Source organism: Quercus suber, unplaced genomic scaffold, assembly GCF_002906115.3.
Source record: "Quercus suber isolate HL8 unplaced genomic scaffold, Cork oak 2.0 scaffold_123A, whole genome shotgun sequence".
In the NCBI taxonomy this organism is placed as follows: Eukaryota; Viridiplantae; Streptophyta; class Magnoliopsida; order Fagales; family Fagaceae; genus Quercus; species Quercus suber.
In genome coordinates, this window is record NW_027071806.1 from 672,114 (window position 1) to 697,237 (window position 25,124).

The 25,124-nt window shown below is 34.7% G+C and overlaps 2 protein-coding genes across 5 annotated transcripts; one reads left to right on the plus strand and one right to left on the minus strand.

The window, feature by feature from the left end:
- Nucleotides 1-321: 321 nt before the first annotated feature.
- On the minus strand, nt 322-24,566 carry LOC136061472 (dihydrofolate synthetase-like). 3 transcript variants are annotated; one of them, XM_065770205.1, is made up of 4 exons: nt 24,369-24,566; nt 23,726-23,857; nt 23,236-23,367; nt 322-968 (listed from the first exon to the last, which is right to left on the minus strand). In XM_065770205.1, exons 1-4 carry the CDS (start codon nt 24,481-24,483, stop codon nt 817-819), a joined length of 531 nt encoding a protein of 176 aa, XP_065626277.1. In that variant the 5' UTR covers nt 24,484-24,566; the 3' UTR covers nt 322-816. The 3 variants fall into 3 exon arrangements, with proteins under 3 accessions (XP_065626277.1, XP_065626275.1, XP_065626276.1); XM_065770203.1 differs by lacking the exon at nt 322-968 and adding an exon at nt 22,203-22,696 and having other exon boundaries at nt 24,369-24,552; XM_065770204.1 differs by lacking the exons at nt 322-968; nt 23,236-23,367 and adding an exon at nt 22,203-22,696 and having other exon boundaries at nt 24,369-24,558.
- LOC112015877 (receptor-like protein EIX2) lies at nt 13,047-16,274 on the plus strand. 2 transcript variants are annotated; one of them, XM_065770217.1, is made up of 4 exons: nt 13,047-13,456; nt 14,114-14,290; nt 15,494-15,858; nt 15,960-16,274. In XM_065770217.1, exons 1-3 carry the CDS (start codon nt 13,165-13,167, stop codon nt 15,832-15,834), a joined length of 810 nt encoding a protein of 269 aa, XP_065626289.1. In that variant the 5' UTR covers nt 13,047-13,164; the 3' UTR covers nt 15,835-15,858; nt 15,960-16,274. The 2 variants fall into 2 exon arrangements, with proteins under 2 accessions (XP_065626289.1, XP_065626288.1); XM_065770216.1 differs by lacking the exons at nt 13,047-13,456; nt 14,114-14,290 and having other exon boundaries at nt 14,303-15,858.
- Nucleotides 24,567-25,124: the final 558 nt, after the last annotated feature.

Consider the following 25,124-nt stretch of genomic DNA (forward strand, 5'->3'; position numbering starts at 1 on the left):
GTTTAACAATTCTAAGATTGAAGGAATTGAAAATTCTACAATCTGAATTGGGATTTTAACAACCATGTTCTTGTGGTATGCAAAATCTCAATATATTCCTAAGTATTTTTGGATGAACAATCGAGCTGCATTGGTGACATAATTGGCTGCCCTGTCCAGCACCAACTACAAAGACTCTTCTAGGACCGAAGTAGCTAAAATACTGTTTAACCAATAGCTATAAAGACAAAACAGGATTCACAAGAATTCGAATTTCTGAAACTTCAAAAACTCTAAATATTGAAATAAAAAAAATCCATAGTGAAGGTGAAGCAGATGTAATTTATAAGAATCATTATTTCCCACTCAAATTAAAAAGGGACTGCACCTACTACAATTTTCCGTCAGCAAAATCAGCTATAGAAACCGTTACTCAAAGCGACATCATAAATAATCTGCCTTAACCACTGAGAGCAGCTAATACCATTGAAACTATATGCAGAGATCCAGTGACTACAATAATGCCTGACTGATTACCTGCTGTTTCTCTTAGGATCTGATTTGTAACCTTCAATGAAGCCATTAATGAACTTTCAGCAACTAATATGGTTCCATTTTCTAATTTGCTTGCAGAGCATACTAATAGATTATTGAACACTTCCCTGGATTTTGCAATGCCATCATGGACAATATCAATGCCCAATTCTTTGAAGCTTGGATCCAACAATCTCTTAATAAAGAAGCTGAAGTTGTTCGAGATTTGCCTCCAGCAATGTCAGCTTCTGTCAGAAGGACTGCTTCTAATTCTCCACCTGAAAGAATGTCATAAAGTCTCAATTAGGACTCTCCAGTGCCATCATGGACAATATCAATGCCCAATTCTTTGGAAGCTTGGATCCAACAATCTCTTAATAAAGAAGCTGAAGTTGTTCGAGATTTGCCTCCAGCAATGTCAGCTTCTGTCAGAAGGACTGCTTCTAATTCTCCACCTGAAAGAATGTCGTAAAGTCTCAATTAGGACTCTCCAAGGCTCCACAAAACTGCTTATTTGTGTTAGCCTACCACCACCGCACATTTCAGGTTAATTTGTGTTAAACCCTACACAGCGAATGAGATAAGAAGGTACAAACAACTAGGCTTCTTCATTCACCACCCACCCAGAAGGGCCTGAACAACATGTACTAAAGTCACTTTTTCTAAGACCACTTAATCCAAATAGANCAAACAACCAAAATAAAAAATTAGTTTGTTGTGAAACTAATTTTTTATTTTGGTCATTTATTTCTAACCAAGTGAGAACGGCAAAATCTAAATTGACACGGCACTAAAAGGTTAGAGACCAAATTGACCAAATTTAAAGGTTAAAAATAAAATTGAAATATGATCTAAAAATAGGGACCAAATACCTAGTTTAAAACTAAGAAGAGTCGAGCAGTAAGATGGAAGACTGCAAATCCTTTTTCCCGTTCAAATCTGGAAAATAAAATTAAAAAAATGAAATGAATTTTAGTTACCGTAATAAACTAAGGTGAAACGGGGCGTTAATATAAAGGCAAGCCCATGCGTTAGTTACTTTATGTATTGAGTATTGAATAATACTCTTCCTCTTCCCATTCCATTCCTTCTTACACTTGATGAAAGTTTGGAAGTTGGATCAAACTCAAACCCCACAAAGCCAGAGGACTCTGTCTTGGAATCGTTGGTCCTTTTATTCTAAATACTACTACTTTAAATGTGTTTCCATTCCAATTCTCTTCTCTTTTCTTCTCTTCTCTTCAGTTTTATTTTATTTTTAATTTTTTAAATTTTTTATTATTTTTTTTTTAATATTGCTTTGTTTAATTAAGTACAGTTTCGCTTGTCTTTCAGTATAGTTTGTTAATATTCAAGGTTTTCTTCTTCTTCTTTTTCCTTTTCCTTATGAGGGTTACGTTTGTTTGTTGAGGAAACTAAGAAAAAGAAAATAAATAACCAAAGATCCAAAGTGGAAACTTTATAAGAGTTTTTCAAGAGCTTTTAAAAAACCAAATTGATAATAAAGAAAATAATTGGCCAAAGTTTCCGGCAGCAAATTGATAATAAAGTTTCCACTTTTACCAAAAAAAAAAAAAAAAAAAAACCAATTTACTAAAAATTTGATATGCAAAAATTTTCCTAATGATATAAATTTTTATTTTTTGGTTCAATTTCCAAACGAAATGACGCAAAAGGAATAAATTGTTCTGTCAATTTTACAAAAAGCTAGTTTCATTGCATGTACATTGTTTGCCATCTAAACTCGATAAACAAACTTCAAGTGAAGTGTGTAATGGTTTAATATAAGAGACATGTTCGAAACACAAAAAATCTCACAATTTCTATCATGATTCTGCATGTGGCGAGTCGTGAGTGGTGAAAATGTGGACCTACCATTTACAACTCGCCATGTGGTGAGTTTTTGTGTCCTTAGCATTTTCCTTGAAATAAGTAAGAATCTAAAAAGTGCCAAGACCTTGAAAATGAAGGTGACTTTATCATTAATTATTTCTATGCTTTTCTAGTTTTCCCATTGTTTCTTAAAAGTGTCAAAGGCTAGGTCAACTATGGAATATTATCTACCTATACTCTATATTATCATATATATGCACTTTGTCTAAGAGCATTAGCATTTGGGGTGTAAACACCCCCCAATTGCTATTTTAGCAACTGAGAACCCAAAATAGTGCTCCAACCCAGTAGATAAATCCTAAATCTTTTAGAACCCGTGAATAGTAGGTACTTATATTTACAACCCACTGTTCACGAGTTTTTAAACACAATAACATTATTTTATTCCCCTTTCTCTGACTTTTTCTCTGACTCTCTACCATGGTTTTAAAAACTGAACCAGGCCGGCCAGTCTGACCGGTTCAACCGGGACCCGGCCTTCAATTTGATCTGGTTATGGCAAAAAACTGAAAATAGCTTAAAAACTGGGAAATAGTGAAAACCGGCTGGTTTCAACCTAAGAACTGAAAACTAGCGTGGTCAAACCGGTTACTGACTGGTTGGTCATTTTTTGTCCTTTTCTAGCCTAAAACTATGTCATTTTAGCCTAAAAACTAACCCTAAAGACTAAAGTCCTAAGTCCTAACACTCTCACACTCTCATCTCAATTCTCGTGCCTCTTATGCTCATCTGACATCTCAAGCTCTTACCTAACTCGCCTCTATGCCTCACTCCCACTCAACTCAAGTAATCAAGCTCACTCTCTCTGCCTCTCTAAATATCACGCATGCCATGCCCACGCTTCTCAAACATTTTTTTTTCCTTCTTATCCTCACGGGTCTAATTTGAACTCTAAAGTGCTGGGTTTTTTGTTTCTTTTTTCCTTCTCACGCACGCCTCACACAATCTCACCTCTCAAGCTCACACCTCACTGTCACGCTCTCACCTCTCAAGCAAAACCATAAAAATCAAGTCTTTTGAGAAGAAATTACATTTAGGTTTCTTGGAATTTCTTCTGGGAGCTGCAGAATCAACTGATCCAGCGACTCCTGCGCTATATGATGCTGTATTGGAACTCATCATAGATAAAAAGATAGACTACTTTTTTTCCTACTCTTTTTCTCTCAAATAAAAAAAAAAAAACAAAAACAAAACAAACCCACCAACCCTCAAAGTGAATTTGATTCAAAATCAAAGCCTTGGAATTTCACAGAGAGAGAAAGAGAGCAAAGGGTATTGGCCAATTTGGTTGTTGTTGTTATTGTTTTGAACTGGGTATTTATTGCTTTGTTTTGTAAACGTTTTGACTTTTCAGGGGATCAAAAAGACTGTAGAAATTTTCCTCTCTCCCTATAGAGGCCACACACACACACACACACACACACACACACACTTGATATATATATATATATATATATATATATTTTTTTTATATATAATTAAAAAAATTATTAATTATTTATGATGTCACCGGTTCAACAATCGGTCAGACTCTGGTCCGACCAGAAAACCGGTAATTAGCCCTCGACCGGTTCTTTCACCGTATCGATTTTTTAAACCATGCTCTCTACACTTCTTCCCACTCTCAATCTCCAAAACTCTTTTCTCTCTTAACTCTCTGCACTTCTCCCTCAACTTGATACCTTTAACCCGGCTGGATCAGTGATGGTTGCTTGGTGATGGATGGTGGTTGGATTGAAGTTTGGTGGTGGGTTTCGATGCTAGGGCGTGATTCGGTGGTTTAAGGGCTGGGGCTTGAATCGGTGGCTAGGTTTTGCTCAGTGATTGGGTTTAAATCAATGGGTTTCTAGTGGTTTTGGTGGGTTTAAATCGGTGGTTGTGGTTGCTGCAGGCATGGGTGTGGTGGCTTGGTTGAAGCGGTGTAGAGATTGGTTATTTTGGCTTGGGTTTTGATGGTGTGGTTGGGTTTTTGGCTAGTTTTGTGTTTCAATGGTATGGATGGGCAGTTGGTTTGTTGGTTGATTTTGGTGTTTCGGTGGTGGTTGAGTTTCAATTGTAGGCGGTTGTTGGCGGTGCTGGGTTTGTTGTGGTAGTGCGATAGTAGCGAGTTCGGTGGTTTTGGGTTATCTGATTTGGGTTTTTTTTTTTTTTTTTTTTTTTTTTTTTTTTTTTTTTTTTTTTTGGTTTTAGGTGATTTTGGAATGGGTTTGTTGGGATATTGCAATGTTTATTTTGGGTTTGGATTTTTGTTGATTTTGGTATAGATAGTTTTAATGGATTTGGTCATTGGGCTTGTGATATGGATGGGTTTGGTTGTTGGGAGCACGAAGAGGAGAGGGAGACTCTCTGATAGAATTAGATAGAAAGGAAGATAGAGAAAGAATAAAAAATAGATAGAGGAGAAGCGAAGATTGATTTTTTTATATTATTCATTTGTATAGTTTATATTATTTTAATGAGTTGTATGTAAAAATAGAAACTGGGATGTTGAGTGAGTTGAAAAATGAAATGGTATAATAGATAAAGTAGGTTTTTGAGTGTAAAATAGGAACTTTTTTGCATCATCGAATGTGAATGCTCTAAAGCGTCTATTTTCTATTTGAATTAGGTTACATAGACTGACTTGTTTTGTTTTTATTAATTAGAAAGGGAGAGCAAAGTTGGTAATATAGACAATCTAACTTTATTTTTTATTTTATTCTTTTAAAAAATGCCATTTTCTTTTTTCTTTTTGGGTCACGGTCGACCATTTAGCGAGTTAAAAGTTGCATGATTCATGGTGGTGGGTGGTTGGGATGGTATTTAAAAAAAATGTGAAAATACACTTTTAGTCCCTATATTTTGGGTTGATTCTTGATTTAGTCCCTAAATTGATTACGCTCCTAACTTAGTCCTTGATTTTAAAAAATCGTTTATATTTTAGTCCCTGCCGTGAAACCAGTAACAAAAAAATCTGAGGTGACAAATAGAATACACTGTGTGTATAATAAATGCTGATATGGCTAATAAAATAATATTAAAAAATTGTATTTGGCATTTTTTTAAATGCCACATTAGCATATAATTTAATAAATAAATAAAAACCAGGTCAAAAAATAAAAAAATAAAAAATAAACATTAATCTAATTAAAATAAATAATTTAATAATATTAAAAAAAACAAACGTTGAATTATTTTTTTTTTTTTCTTTTTATTATTTTCGAAAGAATAAGGGGTAACGTGTTCTTCATGTTCTTCAGGTTGCCCAGAAAATTAAAATAATATAAGATTTTCTTCTCTTTTCTTGTATTTTCTTAGCAAATAAACATACAAAAATTCATACAAAATCCCTATCCTCCACCGAAACCTCCAACATGAAAAAATCATCAAACCCACATGAAAAAACCAACCCAGAAAAATTATCAAACCTCCAACCTAGAAAAATCATCAAACCTCGAAACCTCCAACCTAGAAAATCATCAAACCCACATGAAAAAACCAAACCCAAAAAAAAAAAAAAAAAAAAAAAACAAGACCCACAAGGAAAAACAAACCCAGGTCAGAGAGAGTGATCTCAATGGTACTTTTCCCAACTCTTTTAGCAACCAAACGCATAAGAAAACCATCACCTCCTTCAATTTCGTAACCCTTTATCAGACCCAATCCGTGACCCACATGCCTCGACCATGTGATGGAGCTCCAATGCGGTGACGCTAATCCCGTGCAATGGTGGCAATGGAGGCGATGCACGTGTCGATCTACTTCGAGCGCTACGACATGAAGAGAGTCCCCAAGGAATTCACGAACTTGATTAGGAAGAACAAGGTGGGTTTCTGGGTAGATCGAAGAGAGAGTTTCATTTTATATGGCCATGGGTGTCTAGGTTTGGAGCTTGGAGCTTGGTGTCTTTTGCCATGGGTCTCTCAGTTTGGAGTAGAGGGTTAGGAGTGGAGCAGATCAAAGAGAGCAATTGAGAGTGAGAGAACTCAAGGGGCAAAGAGAGATACTAGGTTAGGTCGTGGGTTTGGTGTTTTGTTTTTATTATCTGTATATATTAAGAGGATTCAGAAAGTTAGTTATTGATTTTTTTCCTATCAACAATACCCCTAAATTAATTAACCAACAACTTAAAAATGGGGTTAAAATAGTAAATTGGAAAAAGAAAGTTAGTTATTACTTTTTTACTGTAAAAAATACCCCTACCTAAAACTTAAAAGTGGGGTTAAAATAGTAAATTGAAAAAAATAATAAATTCCTACTTCTACGTTGATGATGTCGCGGAAGCCTGAAGAGAAAGCACACACGATGCTCTCTTTATAGAACAGAAACTAAACTGTTAATTCCTTGTAATAAACCTCGAATCCACGAGTGGTTCCTTGAATCCACAAGGTGATAGGTCTGGAATCTACCAGAGAACACAAAAGACACAAGTCTGAATTTTTATTGATAATAAACTATGAAAAACGTTTATAGACTTAGGGGCCTATTTAAGGGCTCCTTAAAACTATGTAAGAAAATATAATCATAATTAACTCCTAATTGATACCTAACCATAACAAGAATCAAATTTGACCTAAAAAACATTAGATGCACCTAAAAACAAGGAAATAAATCACCTAAATCTAAAATAACGTTTTTTACATAAAAATACTAAAAATAATAAATTACAATAATTAAATAGTAAATTGTGTCCTACATCAGTTGAAATGCCTTTACTACTTCTAATCAACTCCTACTTTTATGTTGATTTAAATTCCTACTTCTACTCACTAACTCCCTACAAAATAGGATTACTCTTTTATTAGTTTTAAAACTCCTCCAATCTATAAAACTCACCCCACATATTCATTTTTTTTTTTTTACTTCATCATGTTGAGCACGCGAGTAAGCGCGTGCTCAGAGGCTAGTTATTATTATTATAATAGGTTTTTTTTTTGTTTTTTTATTTAGTAGAGTATTAGGTTGTTTTTTTTTTTCTTTTTCTTTTTTTGTCTAAAATTGGAAATTTTAATTTTTGTGATGTTATGCTGGTTGACTAAGAAAATTTTAGAAAATTGTTATAAATTTTTTATACATTTTTAAAATTGATAAATCTTTTTTGTTTTTAATTTTTCCAGTTTAAATTAAAATTAAGAGATTAAATTTTTTAATTAATTTATATGCTGATGTGGCATTTTTAAATGCTGACATGACATTTAAAAATGCCAAATAAATTTTTTTAATATTATTTTATTAGCCATGTTAGTATTTACTGTGCACACAGTGCATTCCATTTGCCAACTCAGATTTTTTTTTTTTTTTGATATGAAAACCCACAACTTTATTAAGAACTAGCAAAAGAAATTACATCATTCGAAAGAGCTTGTTCTAAGAAACAAGGACTCTCTTCCAACCAAGTAGAAAAATCAACGATGCCCTTGGCATGTTTAGCTAAAAGATGAGCCGGTTTATTGCCTTGATGACGAACATGAGAAAAGGAAACACTACGAAACTCCCCACAAAATTCCAATAAACCTTGCACCACTGAAGCCACTGAAGATGGAAGAGAGGACAGCCCCGGAAATGAGTGAATAAGCACCAACAAATCACTCTTTAGAATGAACTCCTCAATCCCAACGTCCCTATCAAACTGAATCCCAGCCTCTAAAGCCTTTGCTTTCATCTTAATTGCCCCCAAAGGAGCCATGAGTTTGCTGCTCAATGCTGCAACAACCTGCCCATACGCATCACGGATTATCACCTCGATCCCAACAGCTCCAAGTTTTGAAAATGTGGTGTCATCAACATTAACCTTATATGAGCGACCCATCGAAGGAGACCAAGTTTGTCCTTGGACAACTAAACCCAAGGAAGAGGAAGGGAGGTCTGAAGTTGCATAAAATTCCTCTAAATATTGCAAAGCCCACTGCAACAGAACGGTACCAGATTTTCTAACACCTCTATGACGAACTTCATTCCTATTATGCCGCAGCGCCTATGCACACGTCCCCATCTTAGCAGCAAGCTCGAATTTGGTCCAATCATCCATTAACAAACTCCACAAGAGCTCTTTAAATGAATTGCATTGCTCAGTCTCCACCGAAAAAACCTATTTAGAATTCTGCCACAGGTCACGAGCTCTCAGGCACGTCTAAAACAAATGTCCAGTAGTCTCTTCTGCTTGATTACAGCCCTCACACCGACTATCTTGCAGTATATTTCTCCACATCAGATTCCTTTTTGTATGCAAGATGTCACGGCAGGCCCTCCAAAAAAAAATGTCTAACCTTAGGTGGAACAGAAAGCTGCCAAATACGCTTCCAAAAACCCCGATTAAGGCTATCATCTCAACATGTACCACCATTCTCAGCCTTGTATAGCTGGAGAGCACCATAGTAAGCGCTACGAACACTAAACATACCATTGGAAGTAAGGGCCCAAATCTGCCTATCAGCTGGCATCTGAGAGCTAAGAGGGATTCTGTTAATTAAATCAGCTTCATGAGGCAGAATTAAAACATTGAGCACATCATTCTTCCACGTTGCCTCCTCCTTATTTATTAATTCACACACCCAAGTATTAGCACTTAGAAATAATTTCGGGGAGGAAACTTGATATGTTGTAGGGAAAGGCAACCACTTATTGCCCCAGACATGGACTTGCTCCCCATTCCCTATTCTCCACCGCATTCCATACCTCACTAGCCTCTATGCCGCCATTATACTTCTCCAAGTAAAAGAGGGGTTGTGGCCAATAGTAGCATCAATAAAATCATAATTAGGAAAATATTTCACCTTGAGGACCCGATACACCAAAGAGGGGTTGTCTGATCACCTGAGCTCTAAACCTATTTTTTATCTCCTCCCTCATGTCACCCGAGGTGTTACTACTAAAAAACAAGGAAGTCTTTGCCCGATTCAACTGTTGTCCTAAAGCTTTCTCATAAACTTGTAAAATTCTTTGTAAAGCCGAACACTCCTGAATAGAAGCCTTGCAGAAAATCAGATTGTCATTAGCAAAAAATAGATGTGATAATTTAGGACCCCCCTCTACACACCGCAATACCACCCAAATCACCACAGGCAACTGTAGATTTTATCAAGGTAGAAAGACCTTTAGCACATAAAAGAAATAAATCGGGCGATAAAGGATCCCCTTGCTAGAGCCTTCTACTGGGTACAATGTGACCCCTAGGCTTCCCATTAATTTTGATAGAGTAAGTTACTGAAGTAACACACTTCATTACAAGCTCCCTCTATTTAACTGCAAAACCCAATTTTTCCATAATTTTCTCCAGACATACCCACTCCACTCTATCGTAGGCCTTGCTCATATCTAACTTTAGGGCCATTTCACATGTTTTCTCCATCCTCTTTTGACTGATGTGGTGCATCGTTTCAAAAGCAACCAAAATATTATCAATGATAAGCCTTCCATGCACAAACGCACACTGAGTATCACTAATAATATGCGGTAAGATCTTCTTCAACCTGTTTGCAATACTTTTGGATGCAATTTTATATACCACATTACATAAACTTATAGGTCTGTAATCAGTAATTCTCATAGGCTCTTTACATTTACGAATAAGCACAATATGGGTATCATTAAAGTTAGGAGGAGAGATACCTGCATTTAGGAAATCAAGGACAGTTTTTGTCACCACATCACCTATGGTGGACCAGAAGTGCTGAAAAAATAATGGTGGCATCCCATTCGAGCCTAGCGCTTTAAGTGGGTACATTTGTTTCAATGCTTGTCAAACTTCATTAGCCCTGAAATCTAGTGTCAAAACCATGTTCATGTGTGAAGTCACCCTCGGGCTCATAGCCTGAAGAAGCTCATCAAAGTCCAAAGGGTTACTAGAAGTGAAGAGAGTTTGATAATAATCCACCACAATTTCTTCCACCTTGGATTCATCCTCCTGCCAAACCTCCCTTGAATCCAACAAGCCTGAAATAAAATTTTTACTACGATGTGCAGAGGCTTTTGCATGGAAAAACTAGGTGTTCCTGTCACTAGACTGCATCCAATTTTTTCTAGAGCGTTGCTTCCACATGGCATCTTCCTTCTCCAACCAAATATTCAGATCAATCCTAGTGCTTCTCAAATCCCGTATAATGGCTGGAGAAGATGGCTGAAGTTCTAGCCATTCAAGATGCTACTGCAAATCAGAAATAGTCCTCCCCAGATGACCGAATTCAGTTCTATTCCACCTATCTAATCTAATTTGACAAGCCTTAAGACATTTGCCTAGCACATTCGAGGAAGCCACCCTTAAACCGTCACACCAAGCTTCTTGGACAATCTTTTCACACCTTGGCTCTTTAAGCCCCATAGACTTGAACCGAAACAATTTACCTGCCCTCCTATTTCTTGGCTTAGGCACCAACCAGAGAGACAAAGGGGAATTATCTGAAGCCGAGGAAGATAAATGATAAAGCTTTGCTGAAGGAAAGTGAATAAACCAGTCCAAGGTCACTAGGGCTCTGTCCAACCTCTCCCTAATCTGTGAACCATCAGATTTCTGATACAACCATGTGAACCTTGGCCCCACAAAAATCAATATCCTTCAAACTACACCAATTAATTGTCTCAACGAAATTATCCATCTGCAGCCTATGCCTATCACTTCCCCCCTCCTTCTTAGACATACCCATGATCTCATTAAAATCTCCAATCACCACCTAAGGTAAGAAAAGGTAACTCGTAAGTGTTTAAGTTTCACCCATGATTTTGGCCTTTTTGTTGTGTCCAGATCACCATAAAACCCCGTCAAGTGCCACCATCCAACATCACTCCCACCATCCACAAGTGCATCAATATGGTTGGGAGAGTAAGTCTAAACATCCAATTTGACCCCCTCCTTCCAATACATTGTCGAACCCCCACTCTTACCTCTACTTGGAACCATCAAACTATGCTTAAATTTTCATCTATCCCGGACTATAACCATCCCCTCTAAATCCGTTTTCGTTTCCATGAGGAAAACGATTGTGGGCTCTTCTTGGAAAACCAATTTCTCCAAGGCTTTAACTGTCCGGGGGTTCCCAAGCCCCCGACAGTTCCAACTTAAGAGACTCATTGGACCCAGCGGGGTTGCCTCGCAACCTTCGTCGATACTAAGGATGCTTCCACCCAAGACTCAATAGTCACCTCAGATTTTTTTGGTTACTGGGTTGACGGCGGGGACCAAAATAAAAACAATTTTCTAAAATTAAGAACAACCTAGGAGCGAAATCAATTTAGGGACCAAATTGAGAATCGGCCCCAAATGTAGAGATCAAAAGTGTATTTTCGCCTTAAAAAATGCTAATGGTACATTTGAGAAAGGTGGAAGAAGTGAGTTTCATAGAATAAGAAAAGAAACAATAGGTGTAGTATTCCATTTCCATTGTCATTCTAATGAATGGCAGTATATTATATATATATATATATATATATGCCTGGGATTATAGAATATATAGATATGGCAAATATATAATTGGCCTGTGTACCTGATTTTTTTTTTCTTTTTCAGCGATATTGATTACAGTGGAAAAATAAGTCTCAAAGTAACATCAAGAAAATAGAAAAATCAGCAAATGTCTTATCTTAATACAATTTTTATTTTTATTTTTTATTTTTAAAGAGAGAAGTCAGATTATGAGAAAAAGATTAGACTCAATAAGTGAAGCAAAAGGTATTCAATTCAGGAAAGGAAATGGGAAACATTTTTTTTTTCCTGATGAATGAAGAAAAAGAGAAATTTTTGTCTATTAAAAAGGAACTCTGTAGAACTTGCTAAGAAAACACAACTTTCAACTTTGGGTCAACATTTTCCTTTTCACTTTTTTCTTGCTTTACCCCTTGCTCCTTTTCTTCCTTCTTTTTTTATTTTTATTTATTTTTATTTTTATTTTTAATTTTTTAATTTCTCGCAAGTAACATTAATTAATGGCTACTTTTTATCTTTTGTGTCGAAATGCAAAAATTTCCAAGTGCTGTGGCTTGGCTGGGGAGTAGTTTTAACGGTAGAAGTGTCAAACAAGTCAAGAAAACTTTTGCAGAACTTGCTAAGAAACCACTAGATTCAACTTTCGGTTCAACTTTTTCCTCTTTTTCTTCCTTCCTTTTCCTTTTATATTACTACTTTCATCTCTCATGCCCAAATTGTCCAAACTCCAAATGATGTAACTGGGGTTATTTTAATAAATAAAACTATTCACCCCATATTGAGATTCAGGGTGGGACCGAGTTGTTTAACGGTGTGAGTGACACATACAAAATTAGGACCAGAATGTAATTTTTGGGAGACCAAAAAAAAATAATGCTACAAACAAAAATTATTTTTTTAATTTTTTTACATTTTCGTTTGAATCTATTATTAATATTACTTTTTTTATCTATAAATAATCCCTCACTATATCAGTAATTTTGTAAGAATATTTGAAAAATAATTTATACATTTAGCATTTTCAAAAAATAAAACCCAAAACAGAGTGGTTTTGCTACATTGAGTCTCACCAACAAGTATGAAAGTCCGGTTACCCTTGAGAACTTGCAAGAACAACTCGTATTTTCCGTCTACCCAACTAACGGAACGCTAACAAAAGAATCAAAGTTCAGTCATTTAAAATTTTTCTTTTTTCACTGCATGCAGCTATTGCTATAAATAGTTTATTATGCTGGGGATTCTAAGACTCAGAGCTTATTAAGTAATTGGAAAACGAAAAAAAAAAAAAAATCAGACTTGTTGCACTGAATGCTTTAGTTGTGATTCCTCTTCTTAATCCTAATATTAGTACTTCTTCATAGGCGATGGTAAAGGTCATGGGTGGAAGGTTCCTAAAGCTTCTCTATGCGTTTTTAACGCTTTTACTACATTTGAAACCAGCCCATGGATTCACTTCAGGTGTTGGAGATGACAGCGTTAAGTGCATAGAGAACGAGAGACAAGCACTCCTTGAGTTCAAAAAAGGCTTTGTTAATGGCGACGACAAGCTCTCTTCGTGGGGGAGTGAAGATGAAAAGAATTGCTGCAATTGGGACGGAGTTTACTGCAACAACCAAACAGGCCATGTGCTAAAGCTTTATTTCTATGGCTTGCGAGGTATGATCAGTCCTTCATTACTTGAGTTGCCTTATTTGGCTTTTCTGGATCTCAGTTACAATGACTTTAATCAAAACCATATTCCAAAGTTTATCGGTTCTCTTGGTAACTTAAAATACCTCGATCTCTCTTGGGCCAATCTCAGTGGGCCTATTCCACATCAACTTGGGAACCTTTCACTCTTGCAATATCTTCATCTCGATAATAATGATTTGAAAATTGTTGAAAATCTCGAATGGCTTTCTCGTCTGTCTTCAATAAAAGACCTTGACCTAAGTTCCACAAATCTCAGCGTAGCCAACGATTGGCTGAAAGTTGTGAGTCATCTCCCTAAACTATCAAACTTGAACTTGGCAATGTGTGATCTTCCTCCTATCACTGGTCTCTCGTCTCTCCCCCATGTCAACTTTTCTAAATCTCTCAATTATATTGATCTTTCTACTAACCATGTCACTCAATCAATATTTCCGTGGTTGTTCAACTATAGTACGAGCTTGGTTGCCATTTACCTCTCTAATAACCAGTTGGAAGGTTCAATTCCAGATGCTTCCGGTAACATGAATTCTCTTCAATTTCTCTATCTTGATGAGAATCAACTTGAAGGAGGTGTTACAAAATTCTTTGGTAATATGTGTGCTTTACATATTTTGTCTATAGAGAACAACAAACTGAGTGAACAATTGGCAGAGCTCATCCATAACTTGTCTGGATGCGTGCAATACTCATTAAAGGGGTTGCATTTACATGGGAATCAATTGAAGGGGTCAGTGCCTAAAAGCATTGGAAACCTATCTGCGCTATGGAGTTTGCTTCTTGGTTCCAATCTTTTGGAAGGTGAAATCTCTGAACAACATTTTTCAAATCTTTCCAATTTAAGGGATTTGTCGTTATCTGATAATTCTTTGACTTTAAAATCAAGCAATGATTGGGTGCCCCCTTTCCGATTGATTACCATAGATTTATCATCTTGTAACTTGGGTCCTGATTTCCCAAAATGGTTAAGTACTCAACACTTTGTTGACTACCTCGATATCTCCCATAACGGAATTTCAAATACCATCCCTTTGTGGTTTTCGAGAGAAACTCATGTGTATTATTATTTAAATCTCTCCAACAATAAGTTTTCGGGGATTTTAAATAATTTTCTATGCTCGAGTCTGGTGAAAACCTTGATTTACCTAGATCTCTCAAACAACCAGCTATCTGGAGGCCTTGATGATTGTTTCGATCAATTGTCAGAATTAATAGTTCTAAATTTGGCCAGCAATAATTTGTCTGGACAAATTCCCAGCTCTATGGGCTCTTTGATAGATCTTAGGGTATTAGATTTGAGCAACAACAACTTCTTGGGAGAATTGCCATTGTCATTACAAAATTGCACAATGTTGTCATTTATAAATCTGAGAGACAATTCATTTTCGGGAAAACTACCAGCTTGGATGGGAGAAAGCTTGTTATCTTTGGTCATTCTTAACCTTCACTCCAATAAGTTTCATGGATGCATACCGCAACAACTATGCCAGTTAGCACATATTGAATTTTTCGACTTCTCTCAAAATAATATTTCAGGAAATATTCCACAATGCCTTTATAATTTGACTGCCATGGCTTTTAAAAATACAAATAATAAGCATACTTTTATAGATCGTGATGCATATATGGATGGCACTCAAGTTACGATTACAATTTCTGTTGGGGGAAATTATGTTTTCAATACAATTGTTAGTTGGAAAGGGCAGTCTTATGTCTATGGAAAGAATTTTGGAGATATGAGAAGTATTGATCTCTCAAGTAATAAATTAACCGGAGAAATTCCAGCAGGGATTTTCAACCTTACAGAATTGAAAGCATTGAACTTAGCAGGAAACATGTTAACAGGACTAATTCCTCAAGGGATTGGTCGATTGAAACAATTAGAATCCTTGGATTTGTCAAGAAATCAACTTTTTGGTTCAATTCCTACTAGCATTGCTGATCTTAATTTTCTGAGTTTCCTGAACTTGTCATATAACAAATTGTCGGGAAGAATTCCAACAGGCACTCAAATCCAAATCGCTAACCCTTCTGGATTCATTGGCAATCTTGCACTCTGTGGCCCTCCACTTACACCGAAGTGTCTAGGAGATGTGGAACCAAATGCTAAGTCACCTAAAGGCGATAGTAAAAACAATCAAGCAAATGAAGATGAATTCCCAAAATGTCTTTATATTGGTATGGGGCTTGGATTCATGGTGGGGTTTTGGGGAGTTTGTGGCTCTTTGATGTTGAGCCGTTCCTGGAGACATCTATATTTCCAGATGATAAGCAACTTGAATGATTGGCTCTACGTGGCAATGATAGTGAATATTGCAAGATTGCAAAGGATGTTTCAAGGCTAAGGAATATTGAACTTTTGCTAAAAGGTTTGTGAAAAAAATTTCGATTTAGATATATATCTAACTATTTCTTTTCTTGAATTGGTTTTAAATTTTCAACCTAATGGCTATTATTTTACCTTGTGTAGGTCTCGACAATAAGAAAAAACTTTGGGCCAGATTACGTGTGTGACGTGCCTATGATTTCACATGCTTTTCTTATTCATGGATTCACATCCATGCTGCAGTGGAAGCTTAATTTGGATAACACTTGATCTTAATATTATAGTAGGATGAGATTGTGTGTACTTTTTTTTCCTAAAAAAAAAAAAAAAATTGTGTGGGGCAGATCTTGGAATTGCCTTAAATAAATTGCTTGTACTAAATTCCATAAATAACCAAGTTTCTTCAGAATATTTATGTTTTAGTTGGCCCCATATTAAACTTAATTATCATTGATATTATCACCCAATGTGGCATTTAAATTTTTTATATTTTGATACTTCAAATGTGGATTGTACATAGACATGGCAAAACGGCGGGTCGGGTCGGGTTCGGGTCGGGTCAATCGGGTTGCGGGTCAAACGGGTCACGGGTCAAAAACCGGTCATTTTGATCGGGTCAAAATCGGGTTCGGTCAATCGGGTTGCGGGTCGGGTCGGTCGGTTCGGGTCGGGTCGGGTCGGTTGACCCGTATTTTTCACATGAATTTTTTTTTATTTTATTTTTAAAAAAAACAACATGTATCTGTTATTTGGAAAGTTATACAACAAATTACTTGATGTAAAATGCATTATTTTGAATTCACCACTTATATCAAGAATGAACTCAGTTAAACTTATTAATACTTATTCAACATTTTAAAATTATACATATCCTAACATTACTATCTAAAACAAAATAACACAAAGATAAGTAAAACAAATACATAAGTTTATTTCTACACAATATCAACATTCCAAATATAAAACAAAATTACAAATGACTTATTGGATAACTGATTTGATAAAGAATAAAAATATATAAGAAATTACAATCTTGAAAATTAATTTATAATCTATTATCAGTTGTGGTTGACACTTTATTTCAATTTGAGATATACTTTAAAATTTGATTGCTTACTTATTTATACATGGTCTCTTTATGAATATCATATTATTGTTAAGCAACACACACTCTAGGAAATATCATAATTTATTTTGAAAAGCTGTTTATTTTGACATAAATTATTAAAAAATAGGTCTAAGTATTCATAATTTATGCTAATTTGATATTTTAGCTTCACTATTTTCACACTTGTGAATATTTCTCACATATCTACAATTTTAAATCTATTTTTAACTCTACTGTAACCAGATTATCTTGACATATATTTTGCTATTTGATATCTAAAAATATTTACTCATTACAGAATGTTCAACAATTTATCTTTCAATTAATTTGCATATAGTTATATAAAGTATCAATTGTTTCCTTAAAGTTCACAATAAACAATTAAACCAATATATTCTTAGTTTTACTATTTTTTTACCCAAAAAAAAAAGTTTTAAAAAAATGGTTCGGGTTCGGGTCGGGTCGCTGGTCGGGTCGGGTTGACCCGCAAAAACACGGGTCGGGTCACGGGTCAACCCGTTTTTGCTTCGGGTCAAAAAAATCAGGTTCGGGTCGGGTCGGGTCGGGTCAGAAAATTTTGATTTTCATTCAAATGTGGATTGTACATTCTACTTTCTTTCTTTCTTTCTTTTTTTTTTTTTTTTTTTTTTTTTTAAGTTTTTCTTAAGATTTTTTTAGCTTTAATCCTATTAGTCTTTAGGCCAGCCAGTACAGTAAATTTTTTTCCTGATCAATACCTAGAATTATGAAGTCCTTAGTTAGTTTGTCTTCATTCTTAATGTTAATAGAAATCAAACATGTGAAGCGAAAAATTCAGGGAGGGGTAGTATGAAGTCGCAAGCAATAGTAAAAACAAAAAAAGTTTAAATTTAATAAGGATCATGTGTAAAGTTACTCTTTTTATACGCTCAAATAAAATAATGACATATTAGATTTTTCTTTATAAAAAACTAGAGCAGGGCCGGCTTAAGGTATTGTGGCCTTGTGGGGTCTAAGGCAATAACTTTAAGTAAAGTATATTTTTATATTTTAAATATTAATAGAATATTATTTAACTTTTGGTTTATTTTCATTTAAAATCTATTTTTTTAGAAAAAAAATTACAAATTAAAACGAACCCATCACATTATTCAATGACTATACAACTAAAATAAACACTATTTATTGAATGAAGTAACCAAACACTAAAAAATTATGATTGAAAATTTTAATAAAGTTATATATTTGATATTTCTAAATAGAATTTGAGTATAAATTTATTTACTAGTATAAGATTAATGAGTTCTTTTAACATTTATGTGTGAGAGATTAAATGATTGACCAATCCAATGAAAATATTTTCCTTTAACTGGTTTTTCTTTAATAAAAACAACTACTTTTTATTTATTGGTGAATATTTAGGGCTTAATTAATACTTCTATTAGTACATGAATATCTTTATTGGTAATAATTTAGAGGTCTTTTTTCATTGGGGAGCCTTAGGCGGTTGCCTATTTGACTCACCTATTGAGCCGGCACTTCAATAGAGATTAATTGGACTAAGTTCTAAATGAAATCAAAATCTTAGGAAGTAAAGTATACATGATTATTCTAAGTTCCATTGAAAACAATAAATGTCGATTCCTAGAAGTAATCTAAATAGTGAACAGAAAGATGGTTAATTAATTTATATAGTAAAATGGATCAAAGCCTAAGTAAATATTTTAGACGAAAACCACATTTTCGTCCCTACATTTTCATGCGATTCTCACTTTGGTCCCTATCTTTTATTTTCACCGTTTTACTCCTTATCCTAAAAAACGCGTCTCGTTTTTGTCTCTGCCATTACATTATAGACAGAAAATGCACACGTACAAATGGAGTGCACTGTGGCACACTAAAAGCTGACGGCCATTAAAATTAAAAAAAAATGTTTATTTGATATTAAAAAACGCCACATCAGCATCTAAATTTAAAAAACTAATTTATCAATTTTAACTAAATAAAAAAAAACTAAAAACATAATTAAAAACCAAAAACACATGAATCAAGATATAAGTGTATCTAGAACAAAACAACAAAAATACCAACCCAGATATTAAAGAGAGAGAGAGAGAGAGAGAGAGAGAGAGAGAGAGAGAGAGAGAGAGAGAGAAGGAGAGAGAAAAAAAAACATTTTCCTTTTCAGTCTTTCATCCTCTCCTTTTCATTAAAACCCACACAATCCCATCCTCTCTGTCTCTCTTTTCCTATCTCCCTTGTCCTCTCAAATCCACACCCTAGGCAAACACGAGAAAGAAGAAAGCAGCAAATCTGAGGTTGATTTTGTTTTGGTTGGTCTGAGGTTGATTCCATTTGGATTTGATATCTTCGAATTTGAGGTTGCAAGTGGTTTGGTTTTGGCTCTAAGGTTTGGATTTGAGGTTTCTGTTTGATTTCTTTGAAAATAAGAAAATTTGGGTTTTGAGTATTGTGTTTGGGGGCCGAAAATCTGGGTTTGGATTTAGTATTTGGGGGCTGAAAATATTGGTTTGATTTTTGTGTTTGATACTTTGGTGGTGTGGGGGTTTGAAATATGGTTTTGAGTTTTGTGTTTCAACCAATCTGGGTTTGAATTCAAATTTTCTGGGTTTTAAATTTTATGTTCATCTACTCTAAATCCATGGCTAAAGACCCATGGCTGAAACCCCATGGTTGAAGATCCATGGTCGAAACCCACCTTGACCGAGATCTAATCTTCTCTCTCTTTAAACCCAGATGGTCATCGTGGTTTGATCTGACTAGCTCATGTTTGTGTTTTGGTGCATTTTATTGATAAGGATTGGCTTTTTGAGTTTTGGTATTTTTGGTATTTTGTTTTTGATCTGACCATGTTTTGGGTTTTGTTTATTTTATTATTATTATTATTTTTTATTAAGTATTTTGGGCTTTGTTAGTTGATTGTGTTAGAGTATTTGAGTTTAATCATGGTTTTGTATATGTTTTTGCTTGTTTGGATGCTAAGAAAATGCAAGAAAAGAGAAGAAAATCTAGAATTTCTTATTTTCTAGGCAACCATGTTCTTGAGGGAAGAACATGAAGAACAATTATTATTTAAATAATTAAATGATAACTAAAATTTTATTTTATTTTAAAATAAAATAAAATATTTTTAATATATTTTAATTCTACTGTTTGCCACATGTGCATTTTCTGTCTCTGATGTAACAGCAGGGACAAAAACGAGATGCGTTTTTCAGGATATGGAGTAAAAGCGGTGAAAATAAAATATAGGAACCAATGTGAGAAACGCGTGAAAATGTAGGAACGAAAATTTGGTTTTCACCAATATTTTAAACAAAATAAATGAAACTTATATAAACAAGATTAATCAAAGTCATAGATTATAAGGAAAGTAACTTATTGGCATAAACACCTTACAAAGCCTCTAAAAACTAACGAAATCTATTAAGGACTACAATTACAAGAAAATAATATCTGTATAATCATGAGCCAAGGTAGAAAGATCCATACAAGGATCTTTTCAATTAGTAATCAAGTTCATGTCAATGATCGAGTCAAATTCAAAAATAATCCTGCCCAAATCTCATGCCCTATGGAGTGCATGACGAAAAGCCAGCCCATAATCATGCCGATATGCAGAATTATATGCCTATATGCTTTTCATTCTTTTAATCAATTAATTTAGGGTAACACCAATTTTAATGTGATTTCACAGAAAAGTGCTCCCGTAATTGTCTCAAGAAATGACACTTCTCCTTGAGGATTTGTATAAATACAAGCTATCTCATATTGTGACTTCCAAACAATAATATATATATATATATATATCTTCTTCTTTTTTCTTTTTTCTTTTTTTGAAAAATCCCTAACTATGGGTAAAATGATACCCCCATGAGATTTATGGCATAACATTCCACCCTAATTTTTTTTTTTTTTTGGTCGTTGTTTGAAGGTAACTGATCAAGTGTATCATCAGAATATAATAGAGTATACCCTAAATAGAGTTCTAATAATCTAATGTATAAAATCATTATATATTCTAGCAAATATGATTTTTTTTAATAAAAAAAATAGAATATTATGTTATTATGAGGTGAAAGAATATGGTCAAGAATCTTATAACTTAACTAATTGGCATCTCCTAGTATTTCAAACAAAAACATCTAGGGTTCAAAACTTCAAATATCCCTTGTATCAAATTATCAAAAAACAAAAGAGTATGAACTTATGTGTTACATTTATATAAATCTCAAGGGATGAGTTTCATTATGTCCATATTGGAAGGGAGTGTCATTTTGTAAAACTTCAAAAGAGGGACCATGTAAGGTCCGTTTGGATTGAGCTTATATTGTTGCTGAAACTGAAAACTGAAAACATTGTAACAAAATAATTTTTAAATGTGTGAATAGTATTGTGAAACCCATTTTTAATATTTTTTATTGCGTGAACAGTGCTGTAAACAGTGCGTGAACAGTATTTTTTTTCCTGCACAGTGAATTCATGTGCCTTTACTGTTCACTCACTGACCCCCAAAACAAAAAAAAAAAAAAAACAAAAAAGGAGAGAAAACGGAAGGACAAAACGTGCCGCAGGAAAACGTTGAATCCAAATAAGGTCGTAATTTACCAACTTATTTAATAAAAGAATAAACTAATTTATATATATTTTTTCACAAATTCTTGATTTGCTACACATGCTAAAAAGCATTAAATGCTTTGCATATTGCTTTTTCAGGGCTCATATCTATAATTTTTAATGTTTATTTTATTTGTACTTTTTAAGCCAAAACTAAAGAGTTTAGTCCAAATAAAATAAAATTTTATACTTTTTAACACAAATTCCACAACTCACAACTAATCACAGTCACAATCAATACTTACAACTGATCACAGCCACAGTCAGTCACAACTCACAACTGATCATAAATAGAATCCTAATGCAACTGATCGCAATTTGGATCTAGATTCTATTAATTATGAATCCTATTGCAATCTGAATTGTTTAACAATTCTAAGACTGTAGGAATTGATAATTCTACAATATTAATTGGGATTTTAACAAACATGTTCTTGTGGTATGCAAAATCTCAATATATTCCTGAGTATTTTTTGTTGAACAATCGAACTGCATTGGTGACCTAGTTGGCTGCCCTGTCCAGCCCTAGCTACAAAGACTCTTATAGGACCCAAGTAACTAAAATACTGTTTAACCAATAGCTATAAAGACATAACAGGATTCACAAGAATTCGAATTTTTGAAACTTCAAAAACTCTAAATATTGAAATAAAAAAAATCCATTGTGAAGGTGAAGCTGATGTAATTTATAAGAATCATTATTTCCCACTCAAATTAAAAAGGGGTTGCACCAACTACAATTTTCCGTCAGCAAAATCAGCTATAGAAACCGCTACTCAAAGCAACATCATAAATTATCTGCCTTAACCACTGAAAGCAGCTAATACCATTGAAACTATATGCAGAGATCCAGTGACTACAATAATGCCTGACTGATTACCTGCTCTTTCTCTTAGGATCTGATTTGTAGCCTTCAATGAAGCCATTAATGAACTTTCAGCAGCTAATATGGTTCCATTTTCTAATTTTCTTGCAGAACATACTAATAGATTATTGAACACTTCCCTGGATTTTGCCGTGCAATCATGGACAATATCAATGCCCAATTCTTTGGAAGCTTGGATCCAACAATCTCTTAATAAAGAAGCTGAAGTTGTTCGAGATTTGCCTCCAGCAATGTCAGCTTCTGTCAGAAGGACTGCTTCTAATTCTCCACCTGAAAAAATGTGGTAAAGTCTCAATTAGGACTCTCCAAGGCTCCACAAAACTGCTTATTTGTGTTAGCCTACCACCACCACATATTTCAGTTTAATTTGTGTTAAACCCTTCACAGCAAATGAGATAAGAAGGTACAAACAACTAGGATTCTTCATTCACCCCCCACCCAGAAGGGCCAGAACAACATGTACTAAAGTCACTTTTTTCTAAGACCACTTAATCCAAATAGACCCTATGGCAAAAGCATGCACATAAAGTTAAGCCTTCTTTTAGAATTACTTAATATGCTTTAGAACTGAAATTTTTAATAAATCTGAGTTCTTGTCCTCCTGTAAATGAAGCCCTGGGGGCTTCACTTGGTACCCACAAAATAATAGAGGAGCCACTACATCTTGACATAAGAAGGCTTCTTTTTGTGGGAAGAGGGAGATGGGGTTCTGATAACATAAAAACAATTCATGTTCTCTTTATACCCTCCAACATTAGTAATAAAGCCATTTTTAGTAACAGACAACAAAATCCAACAAGGGACTATACCTGAAAGAAACTCTCTTGCAAATCCAACATGGTCTTTGTCACTTGCCATTGCAACCACAAGAAACAATGGTGCCTCTCCAAATGTCATCTTTATTGTCTTCACCAAAGCATTAGCAGATTCTTTGGTGTGGGCTGGAAAACATTCAAAAGTACTATTGAGAGTTTTGCTTTCTTTTTGATAATTAATTTGTTATAAGGATTGGCTTTTGTCATCTGGTGCTAACAGTATAACTAAAATTCTTTGAATCTAGAACATTCCTCCTACAATGCCCACAAGATTTTGCAAACATTCAAAAGAATATGACAACTGCAAAGTCAAAATAAATATAAAACAAGAATTAGAGTAAAAAACAATGTCCTCAGGACAATACTGACATGCAAAAAAGTGACACACTGTATGGTTATTATAAGTAAGACTTATGGGTTAAATACTCAACTCAATTCATTCAGAATAGTGAAATGAGTAACAAAGTGAGCATGAGAATCAAACCTCCATCCAGCAATACTGTTGTTCCATGTAATCCTAGCGCCTCAGTTTCTTTTGATGTTAGAATTTGACTTCTTCCAAGCAAGAATGTATGCTCTAAACCAGCCCTAATGGATCCATCTGAAATTCTCCATCCTAGAGTATCCATAAAAGTATGAAAGGGACTTGATTAAATATTGCTCAAAAAAGTCATAAACCTTTTTTTTTTTTTTTGAGCCAGCTGCACTATTTTTCTTTACACCATTGCTTGGCTCACAGCATAAAGTTTTGCTGCCCACAAAGAAACTCTGAACTTAGAAACAAGCAAAGAGAGAGAGGTAATCTTCTACTGATCACAGGGGGTTAGCATTTATGGGAAAGCAGTAAAAGTCCCAAATGGCTACCATGAAAGACAACCTAAGGGCTCAGACTATCAGTACCTTGTGTAGATATAAAAAGAAACTAGTTATCCTTAGTCACAGCATATCCATCTTAGGTTTGAGGCCAAATCCTAAAATCAAACGAACGTAGGCATATATGAACCAAATCCTAAATTGAAGGGGAAAAAGAAATCCCCATAAATACTTCTTGACTTTAAAAATCAAAGGAAGTTCCATAGTTTTTGAGTCCAAGTGGAACAAACATTAGCACACATATAAAAATTCACCTAGATTACGAAGACAGAGTGCTGCACAGGTGGCAGTTGCTGCATTTTGAAGTTGGTGACTTCCAAGCATGCACAGTTTCACATCCAGTAACTCAAGGAACTGCGTGATAAACATAATTATAAGTTCTTCAAAAGTTCAAATGGGCAATAATTAAAACTCGCACAAGGACCACTCTCAACAAGAAAAAAACATGATATTACAGAATGCATAATACTGGAAAAAGCGGGGCGGGGGGGGTTATACCTGAAAGAAACTCTCTTGCAAATCCAACATGGTCTTTGTCACTTGCCATTGCAACCACAAGAGCCAATGGTGCCTCTCCAAATGTCATCTTTATTGGCTTCACCAAAGCATTAGCAGATACTTTGGTGTGAGCTGGAAAACATTCAAAAGAACCATGAGAGTTTCGTTTTCTTTTTGATAATTAATTTGTTTTAAGGATTGGCTTTTGTAAAACAATATGCACATTATCATAAACTTGGGTGACACTTCAAGACACCATTAAACATTAATGAGAGAGTAGAAGAAACGGACAGTATACAACAAAAACATCACTTCTAGTCTGCTTAAGCCATAACATGTTGGAGCTGCATGAATTAAATTATATCATGGAGGTTTTCATTACAACATATATCTCTTCTTGCTCCTGTTCATGCTTTGTACTTACTCAAATTCTCCATGCTTTTCTCGGGTACCCATAATGCACAACAAGAAAATTGCATTAAAGAAGAAAAAATATCCTGGGAGAGACCATA

Excerpts from the sequence above, each read along its gene's own strand:
- LOC112015877 (XM_065770216.1), top strand. The coding sequence starts at position 14,752 with ATGGGCTCTTTGATAGATCTTAGGGTATTAGATTTGAGCAACAACAAC.
- LOC136061472 (XM_065770203.1), bottom strand. The coding sequence starts at position 24,483 with ATGTTTATCACGCAGTTCCTTGAGTTACTGGATGTGAAACTGTGCATG. Across the intron at positions 23,858-24,368 it reads ACTCTGTCTTCGTAATCTAG|GATGGAGAATTTCAGATGGA; the intron begins GTGAATTTTTAT and ends TGGATACTCTAG. Across the intron at positions 23,368-23,725 it reads AACAGTATTGCTGGATGGAG|CCCACACCAAAGAATCTGCT; the intron begins GTTTGATTCTCA and ends AATGTTTTCCAG.